This window comes from Scyliorhinus torazame, chromosome 3 (assembly GCF_047496885.1).
Source record: "Scyliorhinus torazame isolate Kashiwa2021f chromosome 3, sScyTor2.1, whole genome shotgun sequence".
In the NCBI taxonomy this organism is placed as follows: Eukaryota; Metazoa; Chordata; class Chondrichthyes; order Carcharhiniformes; family Scyliorhinidae; genus Scyliorhinus; species Scyliorhinus torazame.
In genome coordinates this window covers 223,677,999-223,693,160 of record NC_092709.1, presented here as the reverse complement: position 1 = coordinate 223,693,160, position 15,162 = coordinate 223,677,999, and the positions used below count along the sequence as shown (strand labels likewise).

General features: G+C 48.2%; 1 protein-coding gene across 2 annotated transcripts in view; it reads right to left on the bottom strand.

Moving 5' to 3' along the window:
* The window catches only part of adamts6 (ADAM metallopeptidase with thrombospondin type 1 motif, 6), a 480,737-nt gene that overhangs the window by 361,593 nt on the left and 103,982 nt on the right, over positions 1–15,162 (bottom strand). For both annotated transcript variants that reach the window (XM_072496932.1, XM_072496933.1), the window contains 2 exons: positions 11,641–11,724; positions 11,095–11,240 (listed from right to left, as the gene is read on the bottom strand). In XM_072496932.1, the coding sequence (XP_072353033.1) occupies positions 11,095–11,240; positions 11,641–11,724 (230 nt within the window). The remainder of the gene's footprint in view (positions 1–11,094; positions 11,241–11,640; positions 11,725–15,162) is intronic.

Sequence of the window (15,162 nt, the reverse complement as noted above, 5' to 3'; positions counted from 1 at the left end):
CCCGGGATTGGTTGGCTGCCGCGCGGCGCAGGCGTGGGGTTGGCTGGGGGCAGTCATTGACGGGGTCCACGATGGGGTGGCCGCTGGTGGGGTCCACGATGCCCAGGAGGGCTGGGCCGTGCGGTCGGGGGCATAAGCCTGTACGTTGCGTGAGGCGACTGTGTGCGAGAGCGCTAGTTTCTTTGTCGCCGCAAGGTGAAGCGTAGCCCGTTCTAAGAGGCGCTGGCGGATGTAGGCCGACCCTATGGCCGTAATGAACGCGTCTCTCATTAGCAGGTTAGATTGTTCAGCAGCCGAAACAGCCTGGCAACACAGTCTCTCACCAGGGCGAGCAGGGCACGTCAGAAATCTTCCACAGACTCGCCGGGAAGTTGGTGCCACGTGGACAGGAGGTGCGTGACATAGATCTTGTTGGTCTGCTGAGCGTAGTTCTCCTTCTGTAGTGCCATGGCCTCTGCGTAGGTAGGCGAGTCCTGGATGAGGGGAAAGACATCGGAGCTCAGCCGCACGTACAGAATCTGGAGCTTCTGTGCTTCTGGGATTGCGTCTGTCGCAGACCCGATGTATGCTTCAAAGCAAGGTAGCTAATGTGTGAAGTCCTTTTTGGCTTTGCCTGCTTGAGGATGCAGCTGCAGGCGATCCGGCTTGATGCGGAGGTCCATCGTTGTAAAATCTCTATGTAATAAATTGATGCACTATCAATTACGACGAGATGAGAGTAGAGACTAATCGAGGCTTTATTACACAGAGATGTGTGGCCTCCTACAGCTGCTGCTGAAATGGCTGCAGTTCGAAGAGCACACACATTTATACTCCATCTACTGGGCGGAGCCAGCAGGCAGGGATCTACCCCCGTACCTGTAGTACAGGGGCCTTACCGTAATATCCTCGTATGCAGTGCAGTATATACAATATAATACAACAATGGCGACTACCACATGGGCCGAATTCAGTAGAGCGAAAGCAGCTCTTCACAAGAACGAAGTGCGTTTTGGTATGCTGTACCCAGGGAAACTCTGGGTCACATACCAAGAAAGAGAGTATTTCTTCACAGCCCCCGCCAAAGCAAACAAGTTTATCGAGGAACACGGGCTGGAAAGCAAACAGCTAGGGTAGAAATAAGGGGCTCGCCGATGGAGGGGGGTTGGGGGAGGCAACGCCAGGCTCCCCCGCCCCCACCCCGGCGAGCGCACCCTGAACAAAAAGCAAACCACTATCCAAGGGACCGCATCAGGTGGGAGACCAGGCCCCAGCACCAGGGAACGAGAGTAACAGAGAAGGGAGAGCAAGCGAAAGGAGTGCAGGGTAGGATGGGGGAAGAGCGGACAGAAAATCGCAGAGGCCGGGCAGGGGAGAAGCGAGGCAGTAACTCCCGAGAGGGGGGCCACCGCACTAGCAGGAAAGCTAGCGCCGGGGGCATGCAACAAAGCAGGGCCGCAGCGCGCCCACAATAGGGGGGAAGGCGCCAGGCCCGGGGGGGGACCACTCAACAGAGGCGGGAGAGCAAACGGGGATAGGACCAGGGGAAAGAGGGACAAAGCAGGGGTATACGGGAGAGGGGGGGAAAAATGGAGAAGGGAAAGGGAGGGGCCGGGGGGTGGGGGTGGCACAGGGAGGGAGGGACAAACAAGGCTAGAAAAGGAACAGCAATAGGGCTACAAACTGCCACAACCAAGGGCTCGGAACAAGGAATCGCTGCAAGCATCCACCCAGTACTGTCTCTGGGCGAAGGGAGACCCCAGAGTGCAGGGAGCTACCCGCGTGGCCATGTTAGGTGCCCCCTGGACAAAGGGAAACCCCGGAGCGCAGGGGCCCGACCGCATGGAGAGAGCAGTGACAGCGGCCATCCTGGACGGCCCCCTAAGAAAGGGAAACCCCGGAGGGCAGGGGCGCATCCACCAGGTAAGTATGGTTAATCTCACAGGGGCGAGGGGACAGAAGCCCCCCACCAGGGTAGTCACCTGGAACGTAGGGGACTCAACGGCCCAATGAAAAGATCCAGAGTCCTCACCCACCTAAGAAATATGAAGGCCAACATAGTCTTCCTCCAAGAGACACACCTGAGAGAGCAGGACCGACTGTGGGTAAGAAAGGGCTGGGTGGGACAGACCTACTATTCCTGTTATGGGAAGAGGGCCGGGGGGGTGGCAATACTGATCAGCAAAAGGACGATGTTTAGGGCGACAAAGACGGTTACAGACCCAGGGGGACGGTACGTAGTGGTCAGCGGGGCCTTGGATGGGGCACCAGTAGCACTAGTTAATGTGTATGCACCCAACTTGGACGACCCAGGTTTCATCAAGAGGACCATGGCAGAAATCCCTGACATAGCGACGCACCGACTAATCATGGGGGGGGACTTCAACTGTGTACAGGATCCAACGACAGACAGATCAAACCCCAAAACGGGGAAAACCTCAAGCATGGCAAGGGAACTCGGTCACTTTATGGAACAGATGGGAGCGGTGGACCCCTGGAGGTTCACCCACCAGGAGAGAAGGAGTTTTCCTTCTTCTCCCCAGTACACAACGTATACAACAGAATTGACTTCTTTGTGGTGGGGAAAACGGTGCTTCCGGGGATAGACAAAGTGGAATACTCCGCAATTGTGATATCAGACCACGCTCCACACTACATGGACATGAGACTGGAGACGGGCAGGGCCCAATGCCCCACATGGAGGTTGGACATTGCCCTACTTGCCCTACTAGCTGACAAGGCCTTCAACGAAAATATATCGCGGGCCATAGCAGAGTACACGGAGAACAACCAGAACCGTGAGATCTTACCCTCCACGTTCTGGGAAGCTCTAAAGGCCGTACTAAGAGGGGAAATCATCGCTTTCAAAGCGCGGAGAGATAGGGAGGAAAGGGCAGCTAGGCAGCAGCTGGTCGATTCCATACTGGAGGTAGACCGTAAATACTCAGAGGCCCCGACCGTCGAGCTCCTGGCGGAGAGGAAAGAGTTACAAAGGAACTTTGACCTGCTCTCCACCAGGAAAGCAGTGCACCAACTCCGCCAGGCACGTGGGACCCTAAACGAACACGGAGACAAAGCCAGCCGCCTGCTGGCACACCAGCTGAGAAAGCAGGCAGCCACCAGGGAAATTGCACAAATCTGGGATACCAAAGGCACATCAGAACCAGAAAAGATCAACAAAACCTTCAAGGCCTTTTACCAATGGCCGTAAACCTCAGAGCCCCCAATGGGGGAGTCCGGGATGAAACGGTTCCTTGATGGACTGGACATACCAGTCGTAGGGGAGGGCAGAAAACAGGGCCTGGGAGCAACACTAGCACTGGGAGAGATCATGTACAGCATTAGCTCCATGCAGGCAGGGAAGGCGCCGGGACCAGATGGGGTCCCGGCGGACTTCTACAAAACATTTGCGACAGCACTGGCCCCGCACCTGCGGGAGATGTTCACAGACTCGCTAGCTAGGGGCACACTGCCATCCACGCTAGCACAGGCCCAATCTCACTGATACCTAAGAAAGATAAAGACCCAACAGAATGTGGGTCATACAGACCCATCTCACTGCTGAACGCAGATGCCAAAATACTGGCCAAGATTCTAGCCAAATGGCTAGAAGACTGCATACCAGAGGTGATCACAGAGGACCAGATGGGCTTTGTCAAAGGTAGATAGCTTGCTTCGAACATCAGGCGCCTGCTGAACGTGATAATGACCCCCTCCGGGGAGAGATTGCAGAGGTGATCATCTCCCTAGACGCAGAAAAGACCTTCGACAGAGTCAAATGGAAATACTTCATAGAGGTACTTGAGCGGTTCGGGCTTGGAATAGGATTCACCTCCTGGGTAAAACTCCTATACAATGCTCCCATAGCTAGCGTACGGACAAACAACACCAACTTCCGATACTTCCAGCTGTACAGGGACACCAGAGAAGGATGACCACTGTCCCCGCTGCTGTTCGCCCTAGCGATTGAGCCACTAGCAATTGTACTCAGAGCAGCAAAAAGCTGGAGGGGGATCCAAAGGGGCGGCAGAGAGCACAGAGTCTCACTCTATGCAGATTACCTGCTCCTCTACATTTCGGACCCACAAAGCAGCATGGACGGAATCGTCGCTCCTGAAAGAGTTTGGCGGCTTCTCGGGTTACAAACTCAACATGAGCAAAAGCGAGATCTTCCCGGTACACCCACAAGTAGGTGGGGCAGCACTAACAGGGCTGCCGTTTAAACAAGCCCGACACAAATTCCGCTACCTGGGGATCCAAATAGCCAATGACTGGAAAGAGATCTACAAATGGAACCTCACCAGTCTGACAGAGGAAGTCAAAAAGGGCCTGCAAAGATGGAACACACTCCCACTCTCGCTCGCAGGGAGAGTCCAGGCGATCAAAATGAACGTGCTGCCCAGGTACCTCTTCCTTAGATCCACCCAGATCTACATCCCCTGGCCTTTTTCAAAGCACTAGGCAAACTAATCATGGCGTTCGTATGGGGGGGGGGCGAAGAATGCTAGGATCCCAAAGAAGGTCTTACAAAAAACAAAATCCAGGGGGGGGCTAGCCATCCCCAAACCTACAATTCTACCACTGGGCGGCGACAACCGAGCGAATAAGGGGATGGATCAAGGAGCCAGAAGCCGAATGGGTATGCGTGGAAGAGGCCTCCTGCAAGGGGACCTCCCTCCGGGCCCTCGCCACGGCAGCACTCCCATCCCCACCCAAAAAACACTCCAGCAGCCCGGTGGTGATAGCCACCCTCCAATCCTGGAACCAACCACGGCAGCAATTTGACCTGACCAAAATGTCGGACAAAGCTCCCAACTGCAACAACCATAGGTTCACACCAACGCTGACTGATTCCACCTTCAAAAGGTGGGGGCAGGACGGAGGGACACTGACAGTCAGGGACCTGTACACCGACGGCAGGATCACAACACTGGACAAACTGACAGGGGGAACGAGCTAAGGTACCTGCAACTCAAAAACTTCCTACGAAAGGAGACAAGGACATACCCACAGACATTACTGGAAGAGTTACTGGACGCAAGCACCCTAGATAAAGGGAACTGTCGTGACATGTATGACCGACTGGTAGAAAGGGCGACACTGTACTGGACGCAACAATAAAGAAATGGGAGGAGGACCTGGGGACTAAAATAGGGGGGGGACTCTGGAGCGAAGCACTGCACAGGGTCAACACCACCTCCACGTGCGCAAGGCTCAGCCTGACGTAACTAAAAGTGGTACATAGAGCCTACTTAACAAGAACCCGTATGAGTAGGTTCTTCCCGGATGTGGAGGATAGATGTGAACGGTGCCAAGGAGGCCCGGCCAACCACGCCCACATGTTCTGGTCTTGCCCCAGACTTGCGGGGTACTGGTCAGCCTTCTTCGAGGCAATGTCCAAAGTGGTAAGGATGAGGTTGGAGCCATGCCCAAAAGTGGCGGTCTTCGGGGTTTCAGACCAGCCAGATCTATTCCTGGGGAGGAGGGCGGACGCCCTTGCCTTTGCCTCCCTGATCGGCCGACGTAGAATCCTGTTCGGCTGGCGGTCAGCAGCACCACCCAAAGCTGTAGACTGGCTGTCCGACCTCTCGGAATCTCTCCAAATGGAGAAAAACAAATTCGCCATCCGAGGGTCAGACGACGGCTTCCACAGAACGTGGGAGCCATTCACCCAATTGTTCCGGGACTTGTTTGTGGCTAACGAACAAGCAGAAGAATAGCCAAGTAGCCAAGAATCAGGGGAAAGTAGCCAAAGCATGAGAGGGAGAGATAGACCGGGAAGGGGGGGGGGCAGCTAAACCTAAGAGGAAGGAAAGGTGAACCACAGGGAGGGGGGAAGGCGCAGAAGCGGGGGAGGGGGTGAAGAGAGAAGAGACAGGGAACAATAGAGGAGAACCAGGGAGGTGGGTGGGGGCAGGGAAACGTTAACAAACTTGGCATCTACAGGAACAGAGAACAAGGAGAATACAGGCGGAGGATGGGAGGGCCGGCTGAAGCGGAGGTGAGCGCGAGAAGACAAACCTAACCCCCCCCTCCACAAACAGATGCCTACTTATGTGTTGTAAATAAGTTTGCCAAGTGTACTGAGTTGCTGCTGTTGAGCTGGTGCATAATACCTTATCAGTTACTTTATTTTATTTTTTTCTTTCTTTCTTATTATTACTTTTTTTTGTGATATGTTTGTGTGTGCCCTGCTCTTCATGTATATGTATATATACATGTCATATCCTGTGTACATAACGGCAAATGTACTTTGTTCAAAAACCCAATAAAAAACATTTATAAAAATAGGAGTAGCAGATACCTGGGAACACCACCACCTGGACGTTTCCCTCCAAATCTCTCACCATCCAGACTTGGAACTATATCACCGTTCCTTCACTGTCGCTGAATCAAAATCCTGGTACTCCCTCCCTAACAGCACTGTGGGTGTACCCACACCACATAGACTGCAACAGTTCAAGAAGGCAGCTCACCACCACTGTCTCAAGGACAATTAGGAATGCGCAGGAAATGTCAGCCTAGCCACATCCCATAGATGAAATTTTAAAATTACTAGTACTGTAACAGTAATTTGTGTAATTCTAGATTTCTAAAATTCCTGTTTATATTTTAATAGCCAAGTTACATTCTCAACATGACAAACGATAATTGTCAAATATTCTGCGAAATGTTACAATAACAATTTAATTTAAAAACATGTGGTTCCACGTGATATATTGTGAGAGTTAGCTGTGAGGTCAGTGGGCTTGCTTAGATGAAAACAATAATTTCACCAGAGGGAGATGGAAAAATAGTGGACAACACACTATCAATTTTCTTTAAATATGTGAAGCACTGCATGTTTTCTGTCAACATGCGAGATTGATTACAGCAATGGTTCACTAATTACAGACCCATGTGATAAAAAGGGAGAATTAAAATTAGAAGTACACTAATTACATTTTTGCCTCAATATTTATATTCATTCATGTGTGCTTGGCCTGAAGGAAGGTCCTTGGCTCAGCGCCTGCTGATGCTTCATCTACAGCCATTCCCTTGGCATTTTCTTTTTGTCAGTGGTGGTTTACCATTGCCTTCCACTCTCGGAGGCCTGGCAAGGAAGCAGGTCCCAAGTCTATCTCAGCCAGAACGGGAATTGAACCCACACTGCTGGCATTATTGAGAACCACATGCTAGCCATCTGAGCTAATCAGCCTCCTTTCACATTTAACATACTCATAAGAAAATTCTAATCACTTTTGGGACAATGGCTTTTTTTCATCTATTGACCTTTTTTTAAATCTTGTATCTGTGTGTGGAATTACATGTCACAACAGTTTAAATATATATATATATTATATACACATTTTAAAAACTTCTGTTTTCATGCTGTCCCTGACCAATCTGCAATCACATTCCTCAAAGCTCTTATCTCTGTGCAAGTAGAGGACGGATAATGTAAAAAATGCAAACACATACCTTCAACAAAGAGAAAGCATCACTACTTTTAAAGACAATTTTTCCTTTACTTTTACTATTGTAAGTCAAACAGAAATAGTGTCAGCTGGGAATGCATTTCTAAATCTAGAGCTTTTGGCTATGATTATAAATGTTTTCTCTTTCATGACATTTTCTAGTGTGTATGAAGAAAGACATACATCTGACGAGTTGACCTTATTAGATAACAGACTGCAAATGTGTTCGCACATACCAGTGTGTTCTGCTCATACTGCCTTGTGGCTAAAAACAGATTTTCCTGCGACTGACATCTGGGAATGGGGCCCGATAACCGTCAGTACCTCCAAGCATGTTCACCAGCAGTGGCACTGCAACATTTAACCTGCTAAGAACGATACACGGAGACTGACTCCCCATCCTTCCCAAGGCTGAAGGTTGAATATCTGGTGACAGTAACAATAATCCAATACTCAATTTTCCCCTTTAATTATTCTACTATTCAATGGGAGGAGACTAGTCACATTTTTGGTTTTACCCTAGGTTGCTGGAACAAGCTTCCATTGCCAATCGCTCTTTCAACCTTCCTCCCAGCCTATCTCCTAGCAATTTGTGATTTCTTTATCTATATAATGACCATCCTTCAAACTGACTCCTTCTTTGCCCTTGCCAAAGATGTCAAACTTTTTCTGTCCCGACCATATCCAAAAGAGTTGAAGCCAACTGAAGTGCTCCTAAAGCCACATGATCAGCTAACTCAGCAGAGACTGGAGATCAACCAATTAGTTTTGTGACCTATACAGCTCAGCTACTCAGTGGCTAAACTGACAAAGCCATAAAGAAAGCTGCTAATGTGATCTGAGAGATGATTACAGATTACAAACCACTGAATGAAAAGCACACAACACCATCATGCGATGGGTTAGGCTCATGGTCCTGCACAGCACTGCCTTGCGGATCAGAGACACTTTTCCGTTTCCTCCCTCAGAATGATGGGGGGCCAAAATAAAAGCTTTATTCGTGGACTACACTCATGACTCCTTTTACGGCTACTTTTGACCTGCATGAATGGAGGCTGTCAATGTTGCTCCCTCGCGTGTAGTTGGGGGAGGGCTCAGGGAAACGGATGACAAAAGGTCAACAAAAAGCATTACTTGTAAATTAGGTGATTTTTTTTCACCCTCACATTAAACCTCATTTAGCAACAAAACTTTGAAAGAAAATTAACAGTCTGTCTAAATCCACTGTCCGAAACTCAATCGTATTCCCGTCAATGCTTGACATTAATTCATAACATGACTGTAACTATCCTGGCAACTGTAAAACACTCTTTTACACATAATTTAAGATTGAGAAGCAGAACTGATTTTGCTAAATATGGTGTTTGCACATTTCATACATTTTACTCTATTAAAGTCACAGCTGATATAAAAAGAAAAACATTCAGAAATACATCACATCCTTAAAAATGTACTTTTACTTCATATTCCCTCAATCTGGCACAGAATTGCTCAAGTTTCTTCCAAAAAGGAAAGCAACCCATTTGTCTTACACATAGAAAGTAAAATATGTATTGGAAGTACATTTGGCTTTTGTATTTTGACATTGCATAATGCCATTTCTGTGTTTCTGTGTATCTAACTGATAAATGCAATTAGGTCTTTAAGAGCAATTGAAATGCTGTACAGCTTTATTTCACAAGCAGATGGCTGACTGCACTCAATAGACATCAATCATTTCAACTCCAGGAAAACACTGCAGAAGTTCCTCAGGGTAGTGTCCTAGGCCCAATCATCTTCAGCTGCTTCATCAATTATGTCAGAAGTGGGAATGTTCGCTGGTGATTGCACAATGTTCAGCATCACTCACGATTCCACAGAATAGAACCACAAAATTCCTACAGTGCAGAAGGAGGCCATTCAACCCATCGGATTTGCACTAACCCTCGCTACCTAGGCCCACTCCCTGCCCAATCCCCATAGCTCCACCTAACCTCCATATCTTTGGACAGCAAGGGGCAATTGAGCATAGCTAATCCAATTAACCTGCACATCTTTGGACTGTGGGAGGAAACAGGAGCACCCAGAGTAAACCCATGCAGACACAGGGAGAGCGTGAAAACTCCACACAGACAGTGACCCAAGGTTGGAATTGAACCCAGGTTCTGGCACTGTGAGGCAGCAGTGCTAACCACTGTGCCACCGTGTCACCCTCAGATACTGAAGCAGGCCATATCCAAATGCGGCCAGACCTGGACAATATGCAGGTTTGGGCTGACAAGTGGCAAGTAACATTTGTGCCACATGCGTGCCAGGCAACGACCATCTCCTACAAGAGAAAATGTAACCGTGGCCCCTTGACATTCAATGGCATTATCATTGCTGAATTCCCCCACTATCAACATCCCGGGGATTACCACTGACCAAAAACTGAACTGGACTAGCCATATAAATGCAGTGTCTACAAGAGCAGGTCAGAAAGAATCATGTGGCGAATAACTCACCTCCTTCCCCCAAGTCTGTCCACCATCTCCAAGGCACAAGTCAGGAGTGTAATAAATACTCTCCAGTTGCCTTGATGAGTGCAGCTCCAACAACACTCCAGAAGTTTGACACCATCCAGGACAAAGCAACATGCTTGATTGGAACCTCACCAACAGATGTTCACTTCCTTCACCACCGACACACGGTGGCAGCCATGTGTACCATCCATAAAATGCACTGCAAGAACTCACCAAGGCTCCTTAGGCAGTACCCTCCAAATCCACAATTACTACCAGCTAGAAGGACAAGAGCAGGACATAGGTGATCACCACCACATTGAAGTTCCTCTCCAAGCCACTCAGCATCGTGACTTGGAAATATAGCGGCTACATTCACTGCTGGGTCAAAATTATGGACCCCTTTCCTAACAGCACTGTGGGTGTAGCTACATCACATGGACTGCAGCGATTCATGAAAGCAGCTCATCATCAACTTCTCAAGGGCAATTAAGAATGGGCAATAAATGCTGGTATAGCCAGTGACATTCACATCCTATGAATGAATAAAAGTCCTGTTTATTGCATAACCTCAGTAATGGCATTCAGTATATGAATACTGGACATACATTAGGCATATTGTAAATTTGCTTCTCCTTTCCCCTAACATAGCTACTGGCATCAGCTTTTGTTCACCTTTTAGCGTGCAAGCCTGACTGATACTAAATTGCATAGACCTTCAACATATAGTCCACTTGAACAACCATAGATTAGAAATGAAATTGTTGGAAGTTTGAAATTAGGTTGGCTCAGTAATAGAGCATAAGAAAGCTGGTGCTCAAATTCTGTTCCAGTCTCCATTCATCTCCCAACCTGACTCCCACATATTAGGTCAATAGCAATGCAGGGTCTGCACCTCTTCCAATTAGTGTCGGAAAAATCAGAGGTGGTGAGTGGCAGTCCTGACTACCTCCTGAGAACAGAGCGCCTGTGGCATTGGCAGCTGCCCGACACTCACAGAAGAATCTAGCTCAAGTGAACAAAAGAGGGGGACAACGTACATGAACGAAAGTTAAGATAGGAAAAAAGTTTAGAAGTTTGAAGTCCACATTCTGACATAAGTTAGGTAAATAACTAGTCACCGTGTCTAAGACATTTACTTTGTGATTAGAACTTGCATGCAAATATCCACATCTTACCTAGTAATTAAAACAGCATTATCATGATGAGCAATCCCATTTTCTGGAATGGTGTTTCCATCATTTTGGTGAGAAAGAATGGATTTCTGCCATTTACAGAAGCTGTCCAAGGACTTGTCTGCATGATGATTTATCTCCAAGTTTGGCTACAATGCAACAAGTATACCAGAGAAATCCAAACACATTACTGAAGAACCAGTTTTTCTTCAAAGAATAAAAATGAAGATGATAATTAGTAAGGGCAGATTTCTTTTTAAAATTTATTTTTGAAAAAGAACCCTTTATTTCATGTAACAATTTTCTATTTTGACATTTCTTGATGTCTTGATTTCAGCCCAGTAAATGATTCGATAGATCAAGAGATAAGTACTTCTGACAATATTACATTCTGTTGAAAACATTTACAATGTTGTGACATATATGACCAGAGCATTCCTTCCCCAGCATTTTGCCAGGTAAAAAAAACTTCCTTTCTATTTGTGCAAAGCAATCAAAGTAAAAAGTAACTATTTAAGTAAACAGCCATTTTTGGATTCCTCTTCTTACCTGATCTTCAGTAAGAACAATCAGACGAGTGACTATTATGTTCACAACATTTCCTAGACTGGAATCACGGTAAAGTTTGGCAACCTGACCTCCAGAAAATAAGAAAAGACACAAAGTCAGACAAGAGTAAAATTCCTCTTTTTGTTTCCACTTTTATTGTGACAACTTCACATTGACAGCAAAAGCATAATTCATTACTGCTTCATGGATAATTTTATGAAATCATGCTCCCAGTGCAGAGAAAATATCAGGAATTTAGACATATGATTTAATGGACAGAAAGCCAGGGGAGTGCATGCCTCAATTCCTGATTTATGCTCTCAGCTGAGAGGATACCCCGCCAAGAATATGATGTTATAAAATTATTCCTCATATCTTAGAACTAGTGTCGAAAATCTTCCTGTTTGAGTAACCACCGCCTTAATTTTGCATGTTGTTACACATCCGTGTCTTCCAAATTTCTATATTTATAGATGAACAGACAGTTATAAATAGATTTTTATTGCAAGAGTCATTGCGTCTGCTTCCACATTCTTCAGGTAGTTATAATTCATTGACAATTGCTCCACCCAAAAAGGTCCAAATACATTCTTTCAAAGCAATATTCTTATTTGTTCTCCAATTACTCCAGTGTGACATACAGCAGTAAATGGACTGAAATGTTAGGCAAGATCAGTTGTTAGGAACATTGGGAAAATGTAAACCTGCTGGAAACTGGGGTGTGGATCCTCCCATTTTGTGACTAAGTGCTGTGGTGGGGCGGGAACTTGGCGTGTTCCCCACTGCGGAGGCTGGCACCGGCGTCATTAATTATGCACCCGGGTGTTTGACACCATATTCAGTGGCAGGGCAGACCTGGATGGTGTGTAGTCCACCACCATATCCAGGCACCACATTGAAAAGGCACCCACGATCACTGGCCCACTATTGAAGGGAGAAGGTGGATCTCCTCAAAATGGAGTTAACTCTCCAGGAGCGCTCCGAGACCATGAGATGGGCCTCCTGAGAAAGAAGATGGATCTCCGGGAACATTCTGAGGCTGGAAGATGGACCCATCCAGGGCACCTGAATTAGAAGGTCCCCCTGCAGATGCTCCCCTGGCACACTGCTGTGGTGTATCAGGGTCCAGGGTTGCAGGCGGCCTCCATCCCGAATTCCCAGGCATTGTTCAGGTGAGTCCCAACATCTGCTCGCCATGTTGTTCCAAACACGTTTCACGCTGGCGTGAATTCCTGCGGGCCTTCATCTGCATCTTATTAATGTGAGGAAAATTAGGTTCATGCTGGCCTTTGGCGGGCTTCCTGACCCGCCATGGTGGGCTTCTTGACCCGCCATGGCGGGCACCAGTGGAAGATCCCGCTGTAATCTCACATCTGTGCAACACGAATTTCTGAGCCTCCCATCATATTCTCCCCTCATGCCCACTGTCAAACCCGCGATGCGGGCTTGGGGTAATTCCGTCCTGTTGGTGGGCAATGAAAATGGAATTTACCCATCAATGGCAATGTTAAATTGTAAGCTGCAAGCTCATCCATCCAAAGCTAGTGGGTTCTTTCTTGAAATATGCAAATAGGCTCCAATGGCATAATTGGAGTTCAACATTACAGGAGAGGGCCAGAAAGGGAAGCTACTTTAAAGAAACAAAATTAGGGCCCTTTGTGTCCAGGAGGAATAAAAGTTCTCCTTCAGACATCAGAAGAAAACCATGGGCCTCCCCTGTCTCAGGCTTCAATCTCCTCTCCGATCTGCGATCGCTGGACTAGCCATATAAATACTGTGTTGGGCCAATTCCCAATTAATATTTATCGTAGTCTCAAGGGCCTTTGGTCCCCAGCAGCAGCCTCCTGCTACCTGATTGTAATTGCAAAACATCCAAACCCAATGAAGTCCATTTTGTTGAGAAGTCATCCAACAGCAGGGGTGGAATTGTTTTTAAAAAAAGGCAAAATGACAGGTTCTGACAGAAAACACAGCCAAGCTTTCTGATCAGATCTTCTGACACTAAGTCAAAAACAGTCTCAAAACCATTCTCTTTCTGTGGGGTGCTGTATCCAAATAGTGTCAGAATGGGAAAATATTTATGAAGCACCAGCTTATAGCATCTCAAATTTAGAAGAGTGATCTGATAATAACCTGAGAGAATTCAACACGCTGGATACTGAGACTTGTTTTCCATGGCTGTCTAGGGCTGGGAGCTTTGGGGTAGGGGACATGGGCGCAATTCTCCTATCGGGAGTCTAAGTGCCGACGCCAGAGTGAAAACTGGAGTGTTTCACTCCGGCACCGGAGCCCGCTCCCAGCCCCCTATTCTCCCGCCCCCGGGGGGCTAGGAGCGGCGTCGCGTCATTTACGCACACCAGGCCTTGGCGCTGCGTAAAAGCAGTGCCGCGTAAATGACGCGGCCAGCGCCACGTAAATGACGTCACCCGCGCATGCACGGGTTGGCCGGTGCCAACCCGCGCATGCGCGGTTGCCGTCCTCCCCAAGGCCGCCCCGCAAGAAGATGTCGGATGGATCTTGCGGGGCGGCGGAGGAAAGGAGGTCCTCCTTCAGAGAGTCCGGCCCCATTTGAGGCCCCCCGGTGCAGGAACCCCCCCTCCTCCCCCCACAGGCCGCCCCCTCCCCCCTCAGCGTTCCCGCGCTGTTTCCGCCGGCAGCGACCAGGTGTGGACGGCGCCGGTGGGAACCCGTCGTATTGGGCAGGCCGCTCGGCCCATCCGGGCCGGAGAATCGCCGCTCCCCCGTTGCAAACGGCGAGCGGCGATTCTCCCAGTGGCCAGCCGTGATTCACGCCGCGCCGGTTTGGGGGGGGGGGGGGGAATCGCGTGCGGGTGTCGGGGCGGCGTGGCAGGACACGCGCGGCGCCCCGCTATTCTCCCACCCGGCGTGGGGGGGGGGAAGAGAATTCTGCCCATGGTGTCCGGATAAGGAGACAGCCATTGAAGACTGAGATGAGGGGAAATGTCATCACTCAAACGTTTTTGAATCTTTGGAATGCTGTACACCAGTAAGTTGTGGATGTGTAGACATGTGAGTATATTCAACGTTGTAGATCGATAGAATTTTGTACTAAGAAGGAATCAAGGGTTATGTGGTTCAGGCAGGAAAGTGGAGTTGAGGTTAAGGATCAGTCATGATAATGTTAAATTACGGAGTAGGTTCAACTGGCCGTATGGCCTCATCACACTCATATTCATTATGTTATTATGTTCTTTCAAACTCTATAGGAGAGTTCGTAATGTTTATAAAATGCTTGAGTTTTATTTTCATGATTGGCAATATAATGCAGAATTATTGTCATGCAACTTACTTACTGCCATCTATTATCTTCATTTTCTCTCTAGTGAATAAAAGGAGGGAAATACATCGTTTTGCAAACATTTGATTATCAGTGTTAAAAAAGGGATTGATTTTGGCTTTTCCCACCGAGCAGCAACCAGTCATTCGGTTAAAAAGCCCAGGTGATTTATCGACTGATTTGCTCCCGCTTCATGCTGATCTCAATTTTGACATGTTCATTCA